The sequence below is a fragment of the Protopterus annectens genome, chromosome 16.part0 (genome assembly GCF_019279795.1).
Source record: "Protopterus annectens isolate FY-2018-M chromosome 16.part0, PAN1.0, whole genome shotgun sequence".
NCBI lineage: Eukaryota > Metazoa > Chordata > Ceratodontiformes > Protopteridae > Protopterus > Protopterus annectens.
The window spans coordinates 7,778,624-7,804,303 of record NC_056750.1 but is presented as its reverse complement, the minus strand read 5'-3'; the positions used below and the strand labels follow the sequence as shown (position 1 = coordinate 7,804,303).

The window sequence follows — 25,680 nt, the reverse complement described above, 5'->3', positions numbered from 1 at the left end:
AAGTCACTCATCCATTTCATGCATACCTACCATAAAGAGTCACCTTGGGCAGTTTGTTTGTGTCTTTCGGCTTTTTCCCTGTTAGGGGTCGCCACAGCGGAACTCCGGTCCGCTAATGATTGGCAGTAGATTTTTACATGCTGGCTTGCTGGGCCTAACGCACAACCTTCAATGAAGGAACACCCATTCACGCATGACGCCACACAGAAGACGCTCTAACTGAGAATCGAACGGGCAATGTCTAACTGTGAGGCGACAACGCTACCGCAGCACCACCACCGCAGTAGAAACACTCTAAATCTACAATTCTGACCCACAGCAGCAACAGAAATGTTATATTGACAGGACAAGGAAAGGGTTATAGTGAGTTGACTTTTAGGCACCAGGATTTCTGACATTATAAGGGCCATAAGGAACATTAGGTCATTTGTCCAGACAAATATGACTTTGGCATATTAGTGGTACATATGGAAATGTACAGTTTGAGATGTAAAACCCTGAGGGACAGGAAGGGAGACATGTCAGAACTTTCCATGCCAGTTACAAATCCAGGAAAGACACTGGTCCTAAGTGGAATCCTTCTTTCACCTCAAATGATGTCTGAGTATAAAGAAAAGACAACTGGTTTCAATAACTGATTAAATAGCTGGTGTCACCTATGGGGATCCAGTGTGCATCAGCACAGCACAAGATGCTTGCCAACCCAGCTTACTCCACTAAGGATAGCCTGTACCTCTCATTCCAAGGTTTCTGCATACTGAATAAAGCCTTTGTTGTCCCCTAATACCTTTTTAGGCAGAGTCCAATTGATGGACATTCCAACATAACTAATGTATCACTTCCAAAATCAGATTACATTAAGGTGTCTGTCCTCAATATTGGAAGCCTAAATAATAAATTACCTGATCTTGAGGCATTCCTACATTTGGAAAGCATCCATGTTTGCTTAGTTACTAAGATTTGGTTAAAATATAAAAAGATCAGTTACTCTAAACCTGGGTTTTGTGCTTTTCAGGTCTTCAGACATATCTCTCAAATGTCCAGCAGTTTGCAGAATGTACAGATTATTGCCTCTTATTTTTGTCTGTTCCTTGTAGCATATGTGGTTTTCTGGCAAATAATTGAAGATTGCAGTCTCTAAATGATGACACACGTTTAATTTTCAGACTTCATATGCTTCAGAAAAATGCATGTTAATGAAGAATATGTTTATGTAGCAACTTTCTAAGTTTATAAATGTATCCCTATTTTAGAGCCTTTGTCTGTCTCCCACCCACCCATTATTTCTGGCTTTGTCCATGATTCTTGAGGTAATAGGTTGAAAGGTATGTTTTAGACCCAGTGGAGCCTCCATATTTATCAAGAAACATTATCCAATTATCAATATTTTCTTAAAGGACTCAAAATTTTCAGAGCTACAAATATATAAAGGCAGTTTGTTCCAATAATTTGGGATATATTGCGTAACTGGGTCTATATTACCACATCGAAAAAGCTGTTAATCGAATGGCTTTATAACTGAAAATGCCGATAAAAGAACTGTGTATTGTGAGATCACAGTACAGTGAAGATGAGAAAATTTGCCCTTTCCTCACTGTAGTGCAATCTTGGAGTTGGTATATATAATTAGCAGGGGGGATGCCCCCCACAAAGGCGAGTTCTATTAACTGCATTTTCAGTTATAAAGGCATTCGATTAATGGCTTTTTCGATGTGGTAATATAGACCCAGATAATTAGCAATATTCTTAGCTCTGTCTTATTAAAGTTTGCACAAAACCTTAAGACTGTTATGTTGATGGGTTTTAGTGATGATTATTTGTAAATGTAATAATTCTCTTAGAATTTTATAATGAATGAGTTTAAATCCTAATATTAACTTCCCCAAAATTAGCAATGATACACAGTGTAAAGATAAAAAATCTCTTGCATCTGTCTTCACAACCTAAGCTGCTCATAGACTGTATTCTTTTAGTGAATTTTCTCTGCACTGATTCTAAACTTTTTAACTGACTTGAAGAATAAATGCAAAAGGGACTGTTGTATTATAAAATGAGCCTAATGTAGGTTTTGTAAACATTCAGCATAGTGGGAATATCTCTAGTAGTTATATTTCTCATTAATATTCCCAGTTGTTTCATAGCTTTGTTGACAAAAACATTAATATGGTTTGAAAATTATTGGTAATAGTTACCCCTAAATCCTTAAATCCAGATACTCACTAAACAACAGATCACTTTAGATAGGAATGATTATCAATTAACTGCTTGCTACAGAGTACCTTCTTTCCCCATTGATGACCATGTAAGGCTCCTCAGTATTCCAAACAACCACTCTATTATCAAAAACTCCATTAGTTTGCATAACTTTAACTACCCTTCAGTAAGTTAGGACACCTATACTTCCAATGTAGGTTTTGTCTCAAAATTCCTAGATATAATAAACAAAAAAATATAACGTTTTGTACTTAGCATAATGATAGATCCATGTTATCTGATTTTCATCTGGGTCAACACATGGGTTGTCAGATCTGATTGGATCCAACCTCAGCACCACCTCTGAAGCTTTACAGATCCAAGTAACTGACTCATCCCCTACCCATAATTCCTTCCACACCACCTTAGTATCTCAGATCGAGTTTGCCCCACCAACCTGAGAACTTATAGAAATAATATTACCTTTAAGGCTAATTTTTAGTGATAGCCAATATCTAAGACTGAAGGACATTCTGGTAGGACTGTTCATAGGGTGTGAGTGAGATCTATGCAGTCACCAGAAACCCATAGGTATTAATTCTGAAAGGGGCAGGATGGAGTGAGGTTGAACCAGACTAAAATCAAACAACACAGATGTATTTATTTATTTATTATTTATTTTATTTTACATTTGTTGACTGGGATAGTCCGACTGGATGTATGTCCACTTTCAGTGGAAGCCTGGGGAGAAAATCTCCAAGATAATAATACACACTGAACATTTAGTAAATGCTGTTTTCAAGCAGATTACAGTCATAACTTTCATATCCGATGTTATCTATTTTCATCTAATTCAACACATGGGACAGATTTTAAAGCTGTTTTTACCTGGATGAATCAAGGAAAGATGTTCCTGAGGATGGTGGGGCCAAAGGAAGAGCATAATCTAGATTGTAGATCCAAGTCATAATGAGGCATAAAGGTGTGGACTGTTGACCAATTTGCTACTGCTCTTGTGGAATGAGCTTTAGGTTTTGATTGCAGGGAAATGCCCGTTTTAGTCTAGACAACAGGAATACAGCCTAACAACCATCTTAAAAGAGTAACCTTAGTACCTGCTTTGCTCAATGTAGGTCTTGAAAACGCAATGAAAAAATGATCATATTTAGAACCTGAGTTGAAGATGAACATCCAATATATGTAGAATTTAATATTCTTTGTTGGAAAATCTAGGAAAAAAGACTGGTAAGTTGATTGGCTGCTTTAAATTTGTTTTGGATGCCACCTTAGGAATAAAGGAAGAGTTAGTACTTAAGGAAACTCTGTCTTTGTGGAAAATCAGGCAAGAAGGTTTACAAGAAAGAGCATGTAACTCTGAAATTTGGCTGGCTGATGTAATAGCCACAAGAAAAGTTGTCTTCCAAGTGAGGAACTTCAGATCTACTAATGCTGCTGGTTCAAAAGGAGGTTAAGTTAACAAATGGAGCAAGACAGTAATATACCATGGTGGTATTGGGTATCTGATTGGCAGTAGCAGGAGAAAAGTTCCTCTGAAAAAGCTTTAGAAACTTAGAGGTTCTATGTGAAAAATTGAGATTGCGGCCATTGTACCTTGTTAGTAGAGAAACTGGAACCACTGTGGAAAAGCTCAGACAAGAACTCCAATATGGAAAGAATAGGAGCAGAAAAGGAATCTATGCCTTTCAACAAAGCCCAAATGCAAAATCTCTTCCATTTGCTATTATAAACCATTTTGTGGATTGTTTTGGGAGCCTGAGATAATATGAACAACCAATGCTGGAAGCTTGGCATCTCTAGCTAAGATCAGAACTGGCGGAACCAAGCAGGTTAGTTTCATGGATTTCTGGTCTTCAGGAGGCAATCCAGCCAGGAGGCTCAGTAGATTTAGATACTGATCCAACATCCATGGGGGATGTACTAAAAAAGACCACAGGCAAGGGAATTCTGTTTGTTGGGACAGAATAGAGCAATGAGGATCACCCTGGTCTTGCACTTTCTTGCTTTCTGCATGAATTTATTTATAAAGGGTAACAGGGTAAATACATAACAACCCCTAAGTTCTCAGGTGGATTGCAAACTGGCTCACAGATCAACAACACTCAATCAAAGTGGAAGACTTTACCCCCACCAGCAGAACTGTCACCAGTTGCATCCTACAAGGGTCAGTGCTGGGCCTCCTCTCATTTGGCATATACTTCTCAGACGTCCAAGCCAAACACAGAGAGGCTGTGGCTAACCAAGTTTGCAGATGACTACAAATTAGGTGCCATTATTGAATCACCTAGCGATGTCAGCATACTTCAAAAGGGGCTTTCATAGACTAATGATCGGTGCCAAAGCCATGGCCTTAAACTAAATGCTAAAAAATGCATCATCATTCCCTTTGGTAAAAGCAATGTCCTTGCTGATTATAAAATAAACAAAAATACCCTAAGTACCAATTCAGTAGTGAGAGACCTGGGAACACAAATTGACTGTGACCTCAACTTTGACCACCATGTGTCTACTGTGGTGAGGAAGACATTCTTCGCTACTCACCTGATTAGCAAAGGCATTGCCTCAAGAGCAAAAGAGGTTATAATTCCCTAGTATTCATCCCTCATCAGGTGTATTATTGAATATAATGCTCCCTTTGGTATGTACCATACCAGACACCTGCAGCAACCTGAGAGATCTCAGAGATTTCTTAGAAAGTTCCGGGTCTCCAGCACATGTCTTACATGGACAGAAGAAAGTCACTGTCACTGTACTTAGTATAAAGTACTTAGAGACAACTTAAGTCTGGTTTACAGGGCTATCGCTGACCCAAATCTAATGGAAATGCTGCTAAGTCAAATGGGACTAGAGTCACCAGTTCCAGGGACCTCAATATAGCCTGTGACATAAACAGGACCTGTTGTTGAGACAGATCCATCTCTCAGAAGTTGTCACTCCTCTGGAATAGGCTTCCAGTCTATATCAAGCAGAGCACCTCCATGACCTTATTTAAGCACAACCTGGAAAACTGGATGTGAAACCATAAATATCTGGTGGGGACTGCCCCAGATTCTCTCCTGGACATGTGTAGCCCTTGCTAGAAAAACCCTAGGCAAAGATGATATCTCTCATCTAGTATTATATTGGGATTTAACAGCTAGGCTTGTAAAGACCTGCGGGTCAATAATCTAGTTACATCCTATGAACCCAAGAAAGAATTTCTAATGGGTACTTATCTGCCTGGGCTTCAGAGATTTACAGTGATGCAACAGGAAATTGCTTGTGACACTGACAGATGTCTGCATAAACAGTGACAAGAAACTTCTGAAAATGGCTTGGTTATACCTTTTGTATTAGCACGTTGGCGTATACCTAGGGTGGACATACAATTTGCAAGGGAAGGTTCCATAACTTTAGAAGGCTGGTCAGATGAATGAGACCTTTGCAGGAAAAGTCACAGAGGTACAGATGTTAAGAATACTGAAGCAGTGGTCTAAGTAAGAATATCCAGTATATGTTTACCTTTTGTTCAGCAGGCAAAATATACAAAACCCTTTGTTAATTTTGTTCTTCAAGACAGTGATGGAAATTTTGAAAATGAAAGTTAGTTTTGCGTGGAGCAAAGAATATTTAAAAAAAAAAATTGACAACAAGTGTGCCTTTTCTAATGAACTCGTAACACTAAAGCATGGGTTTTGGTTGCTTAAACAGCTGTAGAGCTGCACATCATGACACATAAATCATTTAGTGGAATCTAGCAGACCTGAAAGTCTGATGCCATGAAGAAATAAGACACATTAGGGCTAGTTTACAAAACACCTCTCATAACCTGTCTCTTGCAGTGGGAAGGAGCTGAATGAGTGTAACTGTATACTGCATAATGCCTGTTGGGGCAAAAATGAATATAAAGTTTTACTTTAGCACTTACCATGTGTGCAGCATTCCTTGCCTTTATAGTAGAGAGGTGACCTTTACTAGTTTTTGCCGTAGTAACTGATGCAGTTTCCTTGACAACAAGCTCTGTTCTTTCCTGAACTGCAAATTCAGTACAAGGAATGCCTGGCCAGATTCTGCAAACAGAAAGTGTAAAATGCTGAAATAATATAACAGATACATAAGAATATATCCTTCTCATCAGGACAGCTATTTTTGTTTAATAGAAGTTGCAATCATGCCTCAGGTATACACCTTTCTGCTCATATATGAGCTACAAAGCTTTATCTCAGAACTGTGTACAGCTAGTTCACAAATACATATATCTGCATTTCATTCTCCTATAATTTGCATTATCTGTACTTGTATGTCTCTAGATGTGTTAAACATTTTTAGCAGTACCTAGGATTCCATATTGTCTTAGCAGGAATTTGTACAAGTATAAAAGATTTATTAATTGAACATAGGATTACTTCATTGTATTTGTACTTGTATTTGTATTAATTTGTAGAAATTTTGTTAAGTATTATGTTACATTTCTTTGTGGAAGTTTTCCCCCTGAGACTCAAATGAAAAGCGACTATGCCCAAATGGATTATCCTGGTTAATAAAAATAAATAATGAGCGAGTAAGCAAGGAAGTAAATAAATAATAGTTAAATAACATTTTAGCATGCAGATGGCCTGATGGACTGCAATTGCTACTGGATATTTTGTCTGATTAACATAATACAAAATGAGTAGAGTTCCATCTGGCAGTAGAATACCTTAAGTAAGGCAGTTAGCACAGAAAATTAAGGTTGTGTGCTGTTAAACTACTACATGTGGTACAAGGTTTGATTCCCTCAGTCTTCCTTTGTCAACTGTGTGACCTTGAGCAAGTAACTTAACCAGGTAGGATTTTGTGGCAATTGGGAATTTGGTCTAGACTTCTTAATGCTCTCCTGGACTGCATGCCTAGTAACTACTTATAAATCCTCACAATACATGTTAAAGGAATTTTTTCTACTGAAATCCGGGTTGCCTGGCTGGTTCACTAAGCTGTATTATAAACTGCCATCAGACCTGCTTAAATGTTTCTTCATCTACCTGCACAGCTGACCAGAACAACAATGATTTCCGTCTTTTGGTCTCTCTTTCTGAAGAAACAGCAATACAACAATTAAGAAATGTGCAATGAGCTTGTTAACGTGTAACAGTAAAGAAAGAATGGCAGCACCTTCTATCCCTGCCTGAAGCAGGAAAAATCAGTGGCACAGAGATGGACAGGCACAGAAAGATGGTGGCAGGTGATTGCTATTCTTACAAAGTAGCAGGAATAGCAGATTTTCAGAAAGCAATGAATGATTAATTAATTAAACAGTAAACGTTCTAAAAATAAGGGAGAAATTCAATTTCAGGGAAAGTAGTCAATAGACTCCAAAGTATTACTCCCTATAATTTCATTTGGAAGTGTAGGTCAATCTGAACTGGCACATGCAGTGTAGGAAAGATATAGCAATACATGAGTTTGTGTGTATATAAATCCATATATTTCTGTATAAAATAAAATCATTTTGTAACAGTATGTTTACTTCTGTGCAGACAGCAACAGAGAAAAAAACAGTAAGACATCAGGACTGAAATTGCTGAATTTAGGAAATGCATGTCATTATAAAGATTTTTTTCTTCTCAGTGTAGATATTTATTTATTTATTTATATTTTGTTTACCAAATAGGTTAACAGGCCTATTGACACCTTTCATTCATAACTAGGATACAAAGCATTGCAAAGTCAGCATAGCAAAACAAAGAATGTGTAAATGTACAAAATCAAATACAATAACTAAGATGAAATATCACACGGATTCACAGATTGCGTCTTAGTACTTTATACATACACACACACATATATATATAAATATATATTATATATATATATATATATATATATATATATATATATATATATATATATATATATATATATAGACAGATAAACGCATATGTATACTACATACAAGGAGACAAGATACACATTTTATGAAAGGTGGAAATGAGTAGGAAGCTGTAGAAAACTTTTGAGATTCACCCCATGGAATAAGTTTAGGTAACAAATACTTTAACCAGTATCACAGAAGCATCAGCATTTGACTTTAAAAAGGAATTGTTTCAAACTATTTTGAATGCCTCTCAGATATGATTATGTTCTGCCACATTTGGGAGTTGGATCCAAACAGCATGCCCTATCCTGGAAAAGGTTAGGACTTCTTAAAGATTCTTTACCCTAGTACACTTGAGTGCTCCTGCAAACGTCTACTATTTTCCAGGAAAAGGGGAGCATAGCTGAAGAAATAAGAATAAGCACAGATTGCAAAAATGATCCCCAGCACATGTTTAACATATAACTACTCAATCTCTGTCTCTGTCTGACACACACACAGACTGATGTCATAAATTGCCATATATGTTATTGCTATGTTGCTCCTTCCATTGTAGCTAGAAGCAAACCAGTTATGCTGCTTAATGGTCCTGTAAATGCCAATTGCCCCAACAATCCCACCAGTTACCTTGACTGTAGGAAGCAGAAGTCTAACATTCCATTCTTCAAAAAGGTAAAAATAAATAAATAACATCACAGGCTTCGTCAGTGTGTGCTCTTTCACTCATACTTAATAATTGGACCCAGGATGTCAAGAGCTAGACAGATGGATGAATGGACAGATAGATAGACAAATGGGTTCTGGTATGTAGCTTGCAAGACTTTTTCTCCAAGCTACAGTGCTGAAACCGGAAGGCTGCAGCACCTTTTGCCACAGAGCAGTATGGCTGAAAAGCATAATTCCCAACAAAAAACCAAGCACATTGTGGTGATCCCTAATGACAGCAACCTAGCTGTATTCTAACAGGGACAGCTGTGCTAGAAGAATTATCATCGTGATGTACACAAAATCAAGAAGTTGTATCCAACACACACACACACACACACACACACACACACACACACACACACACACACACACACACACACACATATTGCTAGTCAGTACGATGAAAATAGGTGTAGGAGGAACAGTTGGAGTAACACTGATGGTAATATAAAAACACAAAACCAGGGCACAAGGCAGAGGTCCAAATAATCGAGACTGCGGATCAGGCAGACAGCTGTTTATTAACCAAAAGCATAAACGCACTCCAAAAGTTAAGCGTTTTCGTCACAAAGACTTCATCAGATGTTATGCTTTCCACTGTCAAACCCTCCTTTAAATATACCAACCCCTCCTTAAATAGTGTTTATTAACCAATTAAGTATTAAAGAAACAGAAAAGAAATTGTACTGATTTATTTATTTTTATTTATTTGCTGTTGGTTAACCAGGATAGTCCACTGGGCCAAGTGAACCCTTTTTCAGTGGAGTCCTGGGGAGAAAAGCTCCTTCAAAAATTACATGTTACACAGCTTTACATTATATAACATACAAGACATAACAAGGTATAGAGGTTACAATGAGTAAAGTTAAAAACAAAAATCAAAATTTTTTTTTTTTTTATACAGAAGGCATTCAGGATGATAGATGATATTAAGAAATTGATTATGAGCTGAGTAGAGAAGGTGAGGGTAGTAAGAATACAGGAAGTGGAGAATGCTTATGTGGGGTGGGAGCAGGAGCATTCCCATGTGGATGTTAGGTGGGAGCAGGATCATTCCCATGTGGATGTTAGGTAGGTGTGAAGTGATTTTTTAAAGGTTGGAAGGCTAGTGATGGTGCGAATTGAGGGAGGGAGAGAGTTCCATAGTCGAGCTAGGGTAAAAGAGAGGAGGTTATGTCCAGGGGGACCAAGGGGTCTGTAGACTTCTATTAGGTTTTGATTAGTGGATCTGAGAATTCTTTGAGTCAGGTGAATTTTAAAGGTAGTGGATAGGGAGGGACAGAGGGATGGTTGGAAAATGAGTTTGTGTGCATATGTGAGCTGAGTGTAGGAGAGGTAGTTGGGAAGTTTGAGCCAATTTAGTTTATGGAGTGGTGCACAGTGATGTGTTGAAGCTTTGTTACTAGTGGCAAATTTGGCTATTTTATTGTAACAGGCAGATAGTTTAGTTTTAAGAGATGATTGTACATTAGTTAAAAGAGGGGCACCATATAGGAGAGAGGGTAAGAGAAATGTGGTAAAGAGAGTGAGTTTGGTAGCTGATGAGAGGAATCGTTTGTGTCTATAGAGCAGGCCAAGTTTTTGGTGTTTTTTTTTTTTATGTTTATTAGTAGATGGGATTCGAATTTAAGTTTATCATCGATTTGAACTTCTAGTAGTTTGGTTTTAGATACCTGTTCAAGTGGAGTATTATTTTGACTGGTGATGGAGAACAGTTGTCTATTAAATGTGTTGGTTTTAGAGGGGTTAAATATCATTAGTTTTGATTTAGCTGCATTAAGTGCAAGATGGTTATCTTTCATCCACTGTTCTGTGGTGGAGAATGCTTCTTGAGTGAGTTTTAAGAGGGTTGGAATGGAAGAGGCGGCACAGATGATTGTAGAATCATCTGCGTATTGAATTATGTTAGCATAAGGGATAGAGTAATAGTAATCATTTACGAAGATGTTAAAGAGGAGGGGGCCTAATATGGAGCCTTGTGGGACACCTGTGGGGGTGTTCAGGAAAGAGAAGGTGGCTTTTTTCCATTTGACAACTTGTTGCCTGTTTGAGAGATAGCTGGTGAACCAATTGAGAGCTGAAGGTGATAGGTTTAGCTTTGCCAGTTTAGTGAGTAGTAGGTTATGGGAGATAGTGTCAAATGCCTTGGAGAGATCAAGTAGGATGATAGATACAGTGATACCAGAGTCTCTAGCTTTATTCACTGTTTCAAGGAATGAAAGGAAGGCTGTCATAGTGCTATGATTAGGACGGAAGCCGTGTTGAATAGAAGTTAGTAGGTTGTTGTCTAATAGTCAGGGAAGGAGTTGTAGATGGATATATTTTTCTAGAATTTTTGAGATAGGAGACAGGATGGCGATGGGCCGGAGTTGGTAATGCTGGTATTATTTCCTCCTTTATGAAGGGGAATGATAAAGGCCTTTTTCCAGATTTGTGGAACATGACCTTCTTGGATAGAACGGTTGATTAGGATGCTAATTGGGAGGGCGATGGCATCTGCAGATGTGCTGAGGAAGTGTGAGGGGATGTTATCAGGGGCATTGGTGCATGGTTTTAGTTTCTGTAGTAGTTTTTTTATAGTGGAAGTAGGGATTGGTTTCAGTGAGAATGTAGGGGGTTGGGGAGATAGTAGGGTGATAGAGTGGAGAAGGGGGGGACAGGTGGTAGTAGGAGGTGGATGGTTGCATGAGAAGGAAGAGGTTACTTTGGAAATACAGTCAATGAAAAAGGAGTTAAATTTCATAGCAAGTTCATTGTCTTGTACATTTGGGTTGGGGTTTGGGTTTTCAGTTGTACCAGGTTTTAGGAGGGAGGTTATACCTTTCCAGAATTTTTGCGGGTCAGTTTTGTATTTACTTTGAAGAGAAGAGTAGTAGTTTTGACGGTCTGCTGAAATAAGCTTTTTTACTGTGTTGCGAAGAGTTTTGTACTCATTAAGGGTAGTGGGAGATTTGTGCTTGTGATAGCATGTCCAGGCTTTATCTCTTAACCGCATCATTGTTAGTGTGCTTTTAGTTAGCCAAGGGGTAGTTTTGCTTTTTATTTTTCTGTTTTTTAATGGAGCATGAATATCTAAAAGATTTAGGAAAGTAGTATTAAAGTGAGTGATTGCACTTTCTAGGGGAAGACTTTTTAGAGGGTTCCAGTCAAGTGATTTTAAGGAGTTGGAGAAGGCTTCTGGGTTGAAGTTTTTTTGGTATCTGAAAGTTATGTAATTATGGGTAGCTTGTAAGGGAGAAGGAAAGCATGTAGCAAAGATGGGAAGGTGGTCGCTTAACAAATCAGGAAGAGTTCCACTATCAGGGTGGTAGTGGGGGTGAGAGACTAAGATCCAATCTATAATACTGCCAGTAGTGAAGTCTTTAGAGGGCCTAGTAGTGGAATTGATGAGTTGTGAGAAGTTATATAGGTTGATGTTAATGGAGGGGGTATGGGATTTAGTGGAGGACCAATTGATGTTGGTATCTCCCATAATGATGGTTTCATTCGATATATTGGTTGAGAACCAGGAGAGGATATCTTCAAGAGTAGAGATATTGTCTCCAGGGGGAATGTAGAGTGAGGTTATACATATATTTTTGTGCTTATTTAATTGAAGTTGGGCTATTATTAATTCTGCATTGTTGAATTGAGGAATAGATTTATTGTAGGGAGTAACGCATAGAGAGGATGAGTAGATTAGGGCTACTCCACCACCTTTTTTTTGGGTTCTGTCTGCCCTGATAATGGAGTAGTTAGGTGGTTCTATCTCCACATCTTTTATATGAGGTTTTAACCAGGTTTTGGATATGCCTAAGACATCTGGTTTGTTATGGTGCAGCCAGGCTTGGAGGTTAGAAACTTTGTTAGCTAAACTTTGTGCGTGGGGTGGAGATAATTTTGAAAAATAATTTTTTTACTTTTGGGGGTGAATTTTTCAGACAAGTCAAGGGCATGGCGATGGGTAATAGTTGCGCACCTATCTTCGCCAACTTAGTTATGTATAGATGGGAATCCACCTTTTTATTTAACACTCCTTTTAAGGACAAGTGGTTTTTATATTTGAGATTTTTAGACAACGTTTTTATTCTATGGAAAAAAGGAGGGTCACATGCGAAATTACTTGATTATTAGAATGGGGCATGTGACTATTTCAAATTTACTGGCACTACCAATAAGGAACAGATTAATTATTTAGACTTTTTTTATATAAGGATTTTAGTAATAAAAGCTTCCAGTCATGTGTTTACAGAAAGCCTACCTTCTCTAATGATTACTTAGAGTTTACCAGTAACCATCCTACCTACGTGAAAATAAATATTGTCAAGGGACAAATGGTTAGAGTTATAAGAATGTGTTCTAATCTTTTTTCTGTTAAAAAAGAAACTCAATTACTTTTAGAAATGTTCATAGTTAGGGGATACCCACATGCTTTTGTTTCACAGATTTGTGAAGAGGTTATGAGTGATTGGGGCTGTAGATATAAACCCTTATTAGGAGCCAGTGAAGATATATCACTACCAAAGCAACAAAAAGTAAATAATTTTCCACAAGCAATGGTATTAACTTATGGTGAAACCTCAGGTAATATTCAAAAAATTATTAAGAATAACTGGACTATGTTTAAGGGGAATAAGGAATTGTTAACCATTATTGGTGAAAAGCCTTTATTTACATACAGGATAAATAGTAATTTAAAATCCCTACTGGAAAACAATATTCAAATAATAATAGGAAATTAAAAGGGACCTCTAAATGTGGGTCTTGTGAATATTGCAGATTTATTACTGAGGTTCCAAAAATTAAGCTAGGACCTTATAATTTGGAGATAACCTTTGTAGGGGGAACATGTACCACTACTGGGGTGGTTTATTTAGCCATATGTTCGGAGTGTAGACAATTTTACGTGGGTAAGACTGAGAGAAGACTGACTAGAAGAATCTATGAACATTGTTATAGTATTAACAAAAACGATGAGAAAAATGCATTATTTAAGCACATTAATTTGTTCCCTTCACAGTCATTTAAATTTGGTATTCTTGAAGTAGTAGGACAAGATTTTAGAGGGGGTAACCAGACTAACAAGTTGTTTAGGGCTGAAGTTAGGTGGCAACTTAAATTAAATACTCGTGAATTCCCTGGTTTGAATGAACATGTTAGTATTAAACACGAATTAAAATTTAGGGCCTTGCAATTTTTAATGTTTTATTGCTTGGGCTCCATTAAGTATTTATTTTACGTTTAAATTTTTATAGAAGTTTTGTATTAGTATCTTATCCCCTAACATTTCTATTAATTTTCTTTCTATTTTTTACTATGTCAGTTATTTAGGAAGTATATCTTTTATTTATTTAAGCACTGTCTATTTAGGTTATTAATTAATTAATTAATTAAGGTTCTATCAAGTCAAATGTATAAAAGAAGTTATTAATTGACATTTAATTGTTCTGATGAAGTTTTAATACGAAAGCGCTTGACCTGGCATATGTTCTGTTTTTGTACTACGGATTATCTTTTTGAATAAACTGTGCTTCTGGGTTTTAGATATTGGCGTCAGAGTGGTTGGTTATCTTTCTTGGTTTTGGTTACCACTCTTACACCCTTTTGGTTTTATTAGTTTTGTTCGAGGGTGTGTGACAGCCTTCTAAGTCCAATACCGGTTATGGAAGAGCACAACCTCTCGCCAGTTTTCGAAGAGGAGCTGGATTCTTTGCACTTCTCTTGTGGACAACAGACAGAGGGCAGTAATGACAATTTGTTTGCCTTAATTGTGAATTTTTCTAACAAGGTTTCCAAACTTCAGGAGGCTGTTTCTAAAATGCAAAAAACTAACAGCCCCATTACCACAGGCAGAAGCGGAAATCCACCGGGGACCGAAACTGATGTGGTATTTCCGGTTTTTCGCAATCAGGGCCAGCAGAGTTCTCAGGGCATGGAGAGTTATATGCATCCTTTAACAAACTCTGGGCAAACAGGACTTAGATCTATTAATTCAGTTATGAACCCCATTCACGATCGATTGAGAGACTGGTCCAAAAGGGAGTGTGGACTTTTTCCAGCTGTCTCCGACAACGAAACGATTAACGTGGACTCTAGGTTAGTGATTTTAGAGGTTAAAATGCACAAAGTTCGTGCCCTCCAATGTGATAATGCTTATCTGAAAGAAAGCATTGGTAAAGGGAGGGTACCGAAAGGTCTTCGTGCCTTTAGGTTTCCTAATGGCATTAAGAAAGGCCAGGTGGAATGTGAAAAGTTATTAAAAATGTTCGATAGGCATGGTATCGAACTGATGGACTTTATTGTGAAAGTGAACAACAAAAGAATTAATGAACTTTTGAAAGAAATTGATGAAATTAATAGTTTGATTTTGAATGACCTTAATTTTAATCTGTATTCTTTTAGATATAATATAATTTTTGATAAGGTTGAGAATAAAGTGTGTAATAATATAGATAGAAAGAAAAATAAATTGTTGAGAGATGAGTATGAGTACAAACATGGTTTGGCATACCCACTACCTAAAGCATATTTAGATGCAACGAAGGGTAACAACAATGTTTTTATCCCCACGGTTACTTCAAATCAAAATGCTGTCAGTAATAGAATAGTAACGACAATTCCTATGATTCTGAATACCCCCATTAAGGAGCCCTGAAAGAATTTTTAATAAAAATCATGTAAGGCCCGACAATTCTGATTTTTTAGGGGCCGGGGGGAAGGGAGAACCAGATACAATTACCGGAAACAATCCACTCGTAGGAAGAACAGCTACAAGTGAACCAAAATTCCATTGAGAATAACTTATCTGAGGAAACCATTAGTACTAATGATGGACTAGTGTTCTTCTATAAGGGTTTTAAGATTTATAATTATGCAGGCATTGATTTGAGTAAAGATTTATTTCATTTATTAATGAGAGGTTTAAAGTTCGTCCCTGCAGTTAGGGAAGATGTTAGTAAAACACTAATTGAATTAAAAAGCTTTGTAAGAAAATTAAACCTTAAAATGTTAAATAAAGATAAAATTTCCAAGGAAAACCCTGAGAAATTGAGTATTACAAAAAAGAAGAGTTGTTATAACCCCCCTTATTACCTATTTTAAGTTCTTTTGAAAATGTCTGTACCCAGGAAATTTACAGGTCCTTAAATGAACTCAAAAACAGGGTATGTAATTTGTCTAAGGAAGAAAAGGTGTTATTGGAGAAACTAAGGGGTGATGTGAATGTAAGATATATGAAGCCCGATAAAGGTGGGGGCATGGCAATAGTAAACAATGTAGATTATCATAATAAAATTACTTGTATGTTAAATGACCAATCTAAATATAAATTGGCCTCAAGGAACGAAATTAATATTTCATATAGAAAAATTAAATTGATGTTGGAGGATTCATTATACCAGGGGGTTATCAATGAAGAAGTTTTTAACTTTTTAAATGTGGAGCATCCAACAATACCAATTGCCTTTGGTATTCCCAAAACCCACAAGGACTTGTATGATCCCCCATATAGACTCATCATCTCTGGTCACAATAGTATTACATATCCATTAGAATTTTTTATTGATCGTATAGTTAAAAATGCTATAGTACTGTTGAACACATTTTGATTGATTCCTGGTATTTTTTAAGAAGAATTAAAAGTGAACTTTATGATGATGAAACTATTTTTTCTACTGTGGATGTAGTAGATCTCTTTACCTCCATACCACATGACCAAGGTTTAGAAATGTTTCAAGATGTTTTAGTTGCAGAAAGCAATTTAACCGGTGTCATGATCAATTTTATTGTTGTACTGATGGAGATAATATTGAAAAATAATTTTTTTACTTTGGGGGGTGAATTTTTCAGACAAGTCAAGGGCGTGGCGATGGGTAATAGTTGCGCACCTATCTTCGCCAACTTAGTTATGTATAGGTGGGAATCCACCTTTTTATTTAACACTCCTTTTAAGGACAAGTGGTTTTTATATTTGAGATTTTTAGACAATGTTTTTATTCTATGGAAAAAAGGAGGGTCACATGCGAAATTACTTGATTATTTGAATGGGGCATGTGACTATTTCAAATTTACTGGCACTACCAATAAGGAACAGATTAATTACTTAGACTTTTTTTATATAAGGATTTTAGTAATAAAAGCTTCCAGTCATGTGTTTACAGAAAGCCTAACTTCTCTAATGATTACTTAGAGTTTACCAGTAACCATCCTACCTACGTGAAAAGAAATAGTCAAGGGACAAATGGTTAGAGTTATAAGAATGTGTTCTAATCTTTTATCTGTTAAAAAAGAAACTCAATTACTTTTAGAAATGTTCATAGTTAGGGGATACCCACATGCTTTTGTTTCACAGATTCGTGAAGAGGTTATGAGTGATTGGGGTTGTATATATAAACCCATATTAGGAGCCAGTGAAGATATATCACTACCAAAGCAACAAAAAGTAAATAATTTTCCACAAGCAATGGTATTAACTTATGGTGAAACCTCAGGTAATATTCAAAAAATGATTAAGAATAACTGGACCATGTTTAAGGGGAATAAGGAATTGTTAACCATTATTGGTGAAAAGCCTTTATTTACATACAGGATAAATAGTAATTTAAAATCCCTGCTGGAAAACAATATTCAAATAATAATAGGAAATTAAAAGGGACCTCTAAATGTGGGTCTTGTGAATATTGCAGATTTATTACTGAGGTTCCAAAAATTAAGCTAGGACCTTATAATTTGGAGATAACCTTTGTAGGGGGGACATGTACCACTACTGGGGTGGTTTATTTAGCCATATGTTCGGAGTGTGGACAATTTTATGTGGGTAAGACTGAGAGAAGACTGAGTAGAAGAATCTATGAACATTGTTATAGTATTGACAAAACGGATGAGAAAAATGCATTATTTAAGAACATTAATTTGTTCCCTTCACATTCATTTAAATTTGGTATTCTTGAAGTAGTAGAACAAGATTTTAGAGGGGATGACTGGACTAACAAGTTGTTTAGGGCTGAAGTTAGGTGGCAACTTAAATTAAATGCTAGTGAATTCCCTGGTTTGAATGAACATGTTAGTATTAAACACAAATTAAAATTTAGGGCCTTGCAACTTTGAATGTTTTATTGCTTGGGCCCAATTAAATATTTCTTTTACGTTTAAATTTTTATAGAAGTTTTGTATTAGTAACTTATCCCCTAACATTTCTATTAATTTTCTTTCTATTTTTTACTATGTCAGTTATTTAGGAAGTATATCTTTTATTTATTTAAGCACTGTCACTTTATTTAGGTTATTAATTAATTAAGGTTTAATCAAGTCAAATGTATAAAAGAAGTTATTAATTGGCATTTAATTGTTCTGATGAAGTTTTAATACGAAAGCGCTTGACCTGGCATATGTTCTGTTTTTGTACTACGGATTATCTTTTTGAATAAACTGTGCTTCTGGGTTTTAGATATTGGCATCAGAGTGGTTGGTTGCCTTTCTTGGTTTTGGTTACCACTCTTTCACCCTTTTGGTTTTATCCATTTTTGTAACTGTTACATAATCTATTATTTCCCGCATTTCTTTTTCTTCAATTAAATTTGTATTTACTCTAAATAACCATTTGCCTTTTCTGCAATGTACTTATACCTCTCCCTCCAACATACTCCCCATTGCCAAACAATCTGTAATTGTGTAATCCTTCTCCTCCTTTTTAGTGTTTATCTCATATCCACAACACAAATATCCTTCTCGTATTCCTACAATAGATTTATTTCCTTGTCCCTCCACTCCTCAGGGCATTTCCCACAGATGTATATAATATTCTCTTAATATTCAGCTCTTCCTTCTCTCTTCTTGCTCTCTTTTCATGGCAGATAAAATAACTCACATTCAATTTCTTTGCTGAGGGATTAAAATAAGGTTGTAGCTCATCAAGCAATTATATTTTTCTTTACCCGACAAAAGTGCATAAATGTTACTTAACCTTAATTGATTCTTTTTATACCATCTGTCTAATATCATCATCTTCCTTATTTCCTATCAAAACTCATATACTTCTTTTCTTCCTGTAAATATCATACGTATTTTGAACATATTATATTCTGGGTTTGCATTTGATAACCAATGTAATACTGCAAGTCTTCTAACCTTGCTTTCTAAGCCATTAACTTTTACTAACAATTATCAGAAAAGTAGTTTTATTTTATCTTTTTCCCTATTCCTCTTTTTGTTTCCCTTATCCATTACTTACTGAATGAATAAATTCTGCTTCTGAAGGCATCTCCTCTTCTGCACCATCCTCCTTCTCTTGCATCATCTTCCTCCTAGAATCTACATCTTGTGAAATTATATAATAAATACCATCAGATCAACACTGAGTTTCCAGTTGGTAGTTTTTTTTCTTTTGCATATCTCTTGCTGTTTTACTTGCAACTTTTGCCATTATAAAACCTTCTTCTTATGATGCCTGCTTTTGTGTCCTTCTCCTTTTCTGTATTTCCTGTTCTTCAACATTTTCTATGGCATTTGCATAATAGTTTGTCTTTCTGATACACAACAATCTACCCAAAATACTCCCACATTCCACATCTTGCACATTTTTATTTTTCTCAAAAGTTAGCACACACTTTTGATGTTGGAATTTCAAAAGGTTATGGATTCATTTCCAGTATTGAAACTGCAATACTGTATAACAAGGGTGCGGCAATCCTGAGTGTGCCATCCGTAGAAAGAGACATTAAAGCTACTGGTAGCTTAGGTGGATGTAAAAGATTCCATGGCATTTATCATAAAAAGAGTAAAGGAAACTCTGTGGTGCCTTTGCCAAATTTCCCTTAGTCAGAATGAATAACACCTCGGGTCTTCCCTGAAAAGAGGACATGAGCCTCGTGGTATTAACTTAGTCAACAATAAGAAAATAAATAAAATAATTTTGTTTTCAACATTGTTACTTAGTTACATATAAAACCCCAACATTTTATAAGTGATGACTGGAGGATTTCATTAACACCCAAGTCAGAATATGAGTCGATGTACCCCATTTTATCTTTCCTGGCCCATCTCAATGTCATCGTAAGTCAAGCAAGGCTTGTTTTTCCTGTCACTTAAAGGAATATACTACTCCCTGTACCATCTTGCTACATTGCTAGCCATGGTCCCAATTTATTCATTAACACTCTTACATGTATCTTTTCCACTATAATGGTCTTCTGCATATAGATTGGATACATTAGTTGCTGAATTGCCACTGCCTGGGATGGGTTAGCCTTTTTTTCAATTCCAAGTTATGGCTATTTTCAATGCTAGCAAATGTTCCAAGTAATGCTTTCTTGGCTTTAAGCCACTTCCCTCCATCTGGTAAAACCAGGAAGAACATAGCCTGTGTGAGCAATCCTTTTGTAGCAACAACTGATCAATACAACTCTCAAGTATTTCATGACCTCATGCAGTTTAGGATACTCCCAAAATATGTGTATCCAGAAGTCATAGGACCCTTCCTCACATCCCAAACAATGTAATTCAGCTCCTGGGTACATCTTATTCAACCTTGTTGGGGTGTAAAAATATTTATGCAAACAGTCCCAGCCAGTCATACAATACTTCCTCAATTCTGTCACTTCCACCAACAAGGACTAAATTTCTTTCATTTACATTCAGGAAACTGTTTCCCAAGTTTTGTTTCTCAACCTTTCTCCAATTTCGTATGTGATTTAGTTTTAATCTCGTTGATCGATCTATAGATCTATGAAACCATCTTATTTGGTGCCTGTCACTATTTTGCATGTACACTTGTAATTTATAATACAATCTGTTCCTGCCATAAATATGTTTAAGTCATCCATATATCAAATGTTCCCCTAGCTTCAATTGATATTTTTCTTGAAACTGCTCCCAACAGATAAAGACCTGTGCCTCTCTGAGTTGCAGCCAGCATCTAACCTCCCTGTTCTTCTGCAACTAACCCTTAATCTGATAATTCTCTACTGTCTCAACTTAACTTACTTTAAATGTAGCATATTGACATTTCTGCTTATTCAAACCAGTATGAGTCATCATGTAAGACAAAGCTGATTCTACAGTTCACCAAGGTTGCCCCAGTCCTTGCACTTCCTGCAAAAGGAATAGTACTAATGGGTCAAATGTTTCAGCATCAGTCTACCCATAATGATCTCTCCCCAACATGTACCATAGCATATAGAACAAAAGTACATTTCTGCACCATTATCTTCCTGGTAATGGCTTCAGTGATTTTCTTGAAGTATGGTAATGGCTTCAGTGATTTTCCTGAAGTATTGTTCTGCACCATTATCTTCCTGGTAATGGCTTCAGTGATTTTCCTGAAGTATTGTTCTGCACCATTATCGTCCTGGTAATGGCTTCAGTGATTTTCCTGAAGTATTGTTCTGCACCATTATCGTCCTGGTAATGGCTTCAGTGATCTTCTTGAAGTATTGTTCTGCACCATTATTTTCATATTCTGACTTACATCTCTCTGCCCTTCAGACAACTCCATTGATTACTCACACTCAATTGTGACCTCTTCCAGGTCTATGTCTTAGCATCTGTTGCAAATAATACTTTAAAGAAAGCTGGGTATAATACTTTTAATTTTAAACACTCGACTCAACAAAGTTTCATTGCAGGGATGAATTTTTCCTTTATTCTTCATCTTTCCACTCTGAAATCATATTCAACGCATAGCATATCCCCACAATAGGGCTTCTTTACAGGCTTCCGATGTTTTAACAAATCACTCATGTTCAGCTCAAATGTGGCAAAGTACACTATTACCTATTTCTCTTATTGTTTGTTAGCTGTCCTAGAAGAAAAAAGCAGTGTGCACATTTACTTACCAGCTCCTGTGCTGAAAAGCCTGTCCATTCCATTAACTATCATTGGACAAAACACATCAGGTCACTTCCCCTCTCAGTTTTCCAGTACACTCCTAGTCAGAGATTTTTCCTTTCAGCCCTGCCTTCAGCATCCACTATTTGTAATTCTAATAGATCCAGTCTTACTTGATTATCCATGATAATATGGGCTTACCTTAAATCCTTTTGCAACTCTATTAAAATGAATTCAAATACTGCAAGAGAGTCTGTTCAACTTCGGCAAAAAAAAATGTTCTAATATTGCTTAACAAAGGCATCCAGCTTCAACTCTATAACTTCCCATTTCTGTAATATTATCTGTGGGGGACATGCTGACACAACTGCCCATTTCTATTACTTGAGAGAGATGAGAGAGGCAGACACAATGGAGCTTTTGTTTAAAAATAGAGGGTATGACTCATTAATGGTTAGAAATATAAGGCAAGAGATTCTAGGAGATGTTGCACCGGTATACCAACATAATCCGGTGACTACTGACCAGAATACTTATAAAAGATTTTATAAATCTAAGGCCTATGGTGATATGGTGAATTACACCATTAAGTATACGTGCGACGTTGAAAATATAAGACAGATAGTAAGCAGGAACTGGAATGTTCTCACTATACACAAACAGATTAGAGACATTGTTGGTGTTAGGCCTAGGTTTTGTTATAGGAATGGTGACAATCTTAAATTTCTGCTATGCAATGACCAACATGTTACTAACACTAAAGGTCCTAGCAATTTGACTTTAGGAGAGATTGTAACCAAAGGAACTTATCCTTGTCACCAGTGCAATAGATGTAATAATCTCTCGAAGATACAATCCTATCAACATCCTTATATGGAATATATCTTTCAGCCTAACCATTATGCTAATTGCAACACTAAGAATGTGGTGTATTTGGCCACATGCTCATTATGTACAGCCTTCTATGTAGGGTTGACAAAGAGGAGGTTAAGGGATCGTATTTATGATCATCTATATGATATTCGTAAACAAGATGAGACCAATGCCTTGGCCAAACATATAAAAGATTGTCATACACACTATTTTACCTTCAGAGTGTTGCAAGTATTGTCAATAAGCAAGAGAGGGGGTGACAATGATAATGCTCTAGCGAGGGCTGAGCTGCATTGGATTTTGAAGCTAGCAGCACATCTACCCCCAGGTTTAAACAACTTTATTTCTATCAAACCAGTGCTAGCAGAGAGGAAGTAATATAATATTAAGTCTTCATTTTGTCGTAGGTTTTCTACAATTATTTGAATGGGAGGGATTGGTATCTCTATGCTTTATTACCCTATAGATTTATCAGCATATATTTATTAGTGTAGTTTAATTGAGCTTTAGATATGTGCCTAGGTTGTCTATATTTATATTATCTACTGTGAAATTAGATAAGGTTACTATGAACTGATAGTTGATAATAGAGGTGGGCAGCATCGATTTCGATGCAGCCGTCTTTATTGGTATTTATATCTTTTAGGTATGTATTTTAGAAGTGATTATACACTTTTATATACACATATAATCTGTAATGTTATGAGTCTAGTACTCCTTCATTATATGTTCAGTGTGTCTATTTAGGCATTTTTTATTTAGCAGACATAGTCCTAAACCATAGCCCATGATTTTGCTTCTATGGGTAGTTTACTGATGTACATAACTCAACATGGATGAACAGTTCCACAGGTATAAGAAAAAATTTTTATTAGTTATATACTCTGGAGGTAGTATTGATGTTGTTGTTATGCTTATTTATATGTTTGCTATTGTTTTTAGATACATTTGATATTGTTTGGTGACATCCATTTTTTAACATTTTTTAAGTATTTTTAATGTATTATTATTGTCTATTAATAATGTTTGTCATTATTGCAAATGCCAAATTATGTTGATCGAGATGCTGACAGGTTTGGGTCTATAGGTATGTCGTTAAGGCCTTGTCATCTGGTGATAAGTATTTTTGATGCATCCTATTTTTCATTTGAGCTCAGGACATTAGTTTTTGTCCAAATGCCAAATGGACCTTTTGTTATACGATATGAGCATATGTTTAGCGGAGTATATCATCCGCTTTATTTCTAGGGTCTGTACCCTAGATTTATTTATTATTTATGACTGACCTAAGCATTGGTTATTTAATATAGGGACATTAGGTTGTTATATTATCACTATGGCGTTTGTTGTAGATATAACATGACAATGGGTGATGGTGTTCTGAGTTGAGGCAATAATTCTTTTGCTTTACTACTGGAGCTGTTTGCTAACTGCAGTTATCTGGTAACAGAATGTAACTAATTGAGATGTAGGGCAATTACTGTACTTAATTGGTTTAATTACAGATTTATTGAATAATGATCCCGCCAAAAATATGTATTTAAATGTGAGGTTATCTTTGTAAATTTATCTGAAGAAGCGTAGCTAGCACTACTGTGCCATCTCTACATGTAATAAAGTGTTTTTGGATTTTTATCGTGCCTATTTTTTGGAACTTGGTTACTTAGAAGACTACATATTCGTGGTGTTACCTCTTACTATTGTTTCTACATGGTTTCTTGGTTTTGGTGAGAGGTATCTTCAGCCGAGAGTTGCTTCCCTTTTTTAGTTTTGCTACCAGCTTTGCATTTCTATTACTTGCAGTCATTGTTCCAACTTCCAAATTCAGAGAGGTGCTTCTCCTTCTAATGCTGCTAGAATGGCATCCACCCTGCTACCTTCCAAGTGACATTCTCTGTGCAGCCTTCTTTCTGCCTTTAGATTGTGACATTAACTTTCCTTCATCTAGCTTTCTCAAGCTCTCCAAGCATAAATGACAAACTTACTTTTAAAAACCTTGTATCAGTATTGCTACATCAGCTGGGTTTTTAGTTCTTCATGTGAAACAAGGAGGGAGCTGCTGCCTCTACCTAACATGATTACCAGAAGTCCACATTTTTGCACATTTTGGTTTACAGTTTGCTTTAGTAAAAGTAAACACATTTTTCTTAAAAGCTCACAATGTTTCTTTGGCCAGAAGTTAATCATGTGCACTTTTTCATCACAACAATAGCACTGCTTAGACTGTTGAATTTATTGTACCATTCCTTTTATGCATGTTTAACAAAAATAATGCTTGGAATATGCATCAGACATCTCTCTTCAGTCTTTAATTCAACAAAACACTTCCATACTCTTTTTTTGGGTCTGTTGCCTCTGCTATCTGCTGATCAGTAATCCCTTCTCAACCAACTGGTCAATTAGGAGGAACCATCATTCAGACAGTCATCAGGGTGGATCATGTTTTTGTCTTTGTTGCTCTTATAACCTTACATGCACTCTGTGTAGAAATGGGAAGGGAGTGTGCAGTGGACTACCTAACTAGCTTATAACTACAGCAGTACACAGTTGTGGGACGCGCCATGGGGATTACTGAGCTACAGCTCTCACAAAGGTGTATTTCACATTGGATTACCTCAGCAGGCTTGTCATAATACTGCTATGGGGTGGGCAGTGTGTGAATGAGCCATATCCCATTCATGTAGGGGTTGACATGCCACATGCGTGCACACACGGGGTCATATGTCACAGCTATGTGTATACAGCAACTAGATGACTACTTCCTTGTACAGTCATGCTGCACAGTTTGCATGAACGCCACATAGTCTGTCATGCTGACATATACTGGTGGCTAGTATCTGCAGTGAGTGACATCTGCACCTCATATGTTTGGGGTCCTTTGGCTGTGTGCTGGGTGGGACAGGCCTGGATGGCTCCTTGTCAGGGTCACCCTCTTCCACACATCTATGTCCATCTACCTTTGGCTTATTATAGTGTGTTGTCCTTACATATATGTCTGCATTCCTATCCACTGTGTGTGCAAGGCAGGAGTGGTGCATACTGACATGTATCTGCACTAAGAACTGCAACTGCCAGATATGTCTGGACCACTGGTGTTTGCAGACATGGCCTTCATGTGTTTAAGCATGTGAGCATGCCCAGTATGACCTTTCAGTATGTTGTTGACTGACATTGCCTTCATTCCTCTGTGTGTGTGAGCATGCCCAGTATGGCTATCTGGATTGCATGTGTGGGTCAAGTCCAGGTAGTTTGTA

The 25,680-nt window shown here is 36.7% G+C and overlaps 1 protein-coding gene across 1 annotated transcript in view; it reads right to left on the bottom strand.

The window, feature by feature from the left end:
- The window catches only part of CCDC180 (coiled-coil domain containing 180), a 2,826,277-nt gene that overhangs the window by 47,083 nt on the left and 2,753,514 nt on the right, over positions 1–25,680 (bottom strand). Inside the window, exon 35 of the mRNA XM_044058396.1 lies at positions 6,119–6,260. Coding sequence (XP_043914331.1) covers positions 6,119–6,260 — 142 coding nt within the window. The remainder of the gene's footprint in view (positions 1–6,118; positions 6,261–25,680) is intronic.